This window comes from Salmo salar, chromosome 04 (assembly GCF_965601325.2).
Source record: "Salmo salar chromosome 04, fSalSal1, whole genome shotgun sequence".
Taxonomy (NCBI): domain Eukaryota; kingdom Metazoa; phylum Chordata; class Actinopteri; order Salmoniformes; family Salmonidae; genus Salmo; species Salmo salar.
In genome coordinates, this window is record NC_138294.1 from 6,152,501 (window position 1) to 6,155,000 (window position 2,500).

The following is a 2,500-nucleotide window of genomic DNA, read 5'->3' on the forward strand; positions in this document are numbered from 1 at the left end:
CATAATGGGCCAGTGGTGCTGTCCATGCTGTCACAGACACCATAATGGGCCAGTGGTGCTGTCCATGCTGTCACAGACACCATAATGGGCCAGTGGTGCTGCCCATGCTGTCACAGACACCATAATAGGCAAGTGGTGCTGTCCATGCTGTTACAGACACCATAATGGGCCAGTGGTGCTGTCCATGCTGTCACAGACACCATAATGGGCCAGTGGTGCTGTCCATGCTGTCACAGACACCATAATGGGCCAGTGGTGCTGTCCATGCTGTCACAGACACCATAATGGGCCAGTGGTGCTGTCCATGCTGTCACAGACACCATAATGGGCCAGTGGTGCTGTCCATGCTGTCACAGACACCATAATGGGCCAGTGGTGCTGTCCATGCTGTCACAGACACCATGAGTGTTCAGATACAGAGATAAGTGTCTGTGACTCTCAGTCTGTCTCCCCTCGTCTCTCCCTCAGTGGGAGAAGCTCCAGATGTCGACCAGCGAGAGGAGGAAGATCTTGTGCTCTGTGATGTTCCACCTGGTGGCGGTTGGTTGTGTTGTCTGGTCCGTGTACGTCCTCGTCAACAGAACCCTCCACGAGATCAACCTGGGACGCAACACCGGTCAGTAACTACACCCTGATCTAACCTCTATACAACCCTAACCTCTATACAACCCTAACCTCTATACAACCCTAACCTAACCTCTATACAACCCTAACCTAACCTCTATACAACCCTAACCTAACCTCTATACAACCCTAACCTCTATACAACCCTAACCTCTATACAACCCTAACCTAACCTCTATACAACCCTAACCTAACCTCTATACAACCCTAACCTACCCTCTATACAACCCTACCCTCTATACAACCCTAACCTCTATACAACCCTAACCTCTATACAACCCTAACCTAACCTCTATACAACCCTAACCTCTATACAACCCTAACCTCTATACAACCCTAACCCTAACCTCTATACAACCCTAACCTAACCTCTATACAACCCTAACCTAACCTCCATACAACCCTAACCTAACCTCTATACAACCCTAACCTCTATACAACCCTAACCTCTATACAACCTAACCTCTATACAACCCTAACCTAACCTCTATACAACCCTAACCTCTATACAACCCTAACCTAACCTCTATACAACCCTAACCTACAACCCTAACCTCTATACAACCCTAACCTAACCTCTATACAACCCTAACCTAACCTCTATACAACCCTAACCTAACCTCTATACAACCCTAATCTAACCTCTATACAACCCTAACCTCTATACAACCCTAACCTAATCTCTATACAACCCTAACCTAACCTCTATACAACCCTAACCTAACCTCTATACAACCCTAACCTAACCTCTATACAACCCTAACCTCTATACAACCCTAACCTAACCTCTATACAACCCTAACCTCTATACAACCCTAACCTAACCTCTAAACAACCCTAACCTAACCTCTATACAACCCTAACCTAACCTCTATACAACCTAACCTCTATACAACCCTAACCTAACCTCTATACAACCCTAATCTAACCTCTATACAACCCTAATCTAACCTCTATACAACCCCAATCTAACCTCTAGACAACCCTAAACTAACCTCTATACAACCCAACCTCTATACAACCCTAATCTAACCTCTATACAACCCCAATCTAACCTCTAGACAACCCTAACCTAACCTCTATACAACCTAACCTCTATACAACCCTAACCTAACCTCTATACAACCCTAACCTCTATACAACCCTAACCTCTATACAACCCTTACCTAATCTCTATACAGCCCTAACCTAACCTCTATACAACCCTAACCTAACCTCTGTACAACCCTAACCCAACCTCTGTACAACCCTAACCTAACCTCTATACAACCACAACCCTAACCTAACCTCTATACAACCCTAACCTATCCTCTATACAACCCTAACCCAACCTCTGTACAACCCTAACCTCTATACAACCCTAACCTAACCTCTATACAACAACAACCCTAACCTCTATACAACCCTAACCTAACCTCTATACAACCACAACCCTAACCTAACCTCTATACAACCCTAACCTCTGTACAACCCTAACCTAAACTCTGTACAACCCTAACCTAAACTCTGTACAACCCTAACCTAACCTCTGTACAACCCTAACCTAACCTCTATACAACCCTAACCTCTATACAACCCTAACCTAACCTCTATACAACCCTAACCTAACCTCTATACAACACTAACCTAACCTCTATACACCCCTAACCTAACCTCTATACAACCCTAACCTAACCTCTATACAACCCTAACCTAACCTCTATACAACCCTAACCTAACCTCTATACACCCCTAACCTAACCTCTATACACCCCTAACCTAACCTCTATACAACCCTAACCTAACCTCTATACAACCCTAACCTAACCTCTATACAACACTAACCTAACCTCTATACACCCCTAACCTAACCTCTATACAACCCTAACCTAACCTC

General features: G+C 44.7%; 1 protein-coding gene across 1 annotated transcript in view; it reads left to right on the forward strand.

Annotated features, from left to right (window-relative positions):
* marchf1 (membrane-associated ring finger (C3HC4) 1) overlaps positions 1 to 2,500 on the forward strand; it is a 22,316-nt gene that overhangs the window by 17,005 nt on the left and 2,811 nt on the right. Inside the window, exon 6 of the mRNA XM_082973887.1 lies at positions 469 to 616. Within this exon, the coding sequence (XP_082830013.1) occupies positions 469 to 616 (148 nt within the window). The remainder of the gene's footprint in view (positions 1 to 468; positions 617 to 2,500) is intronic.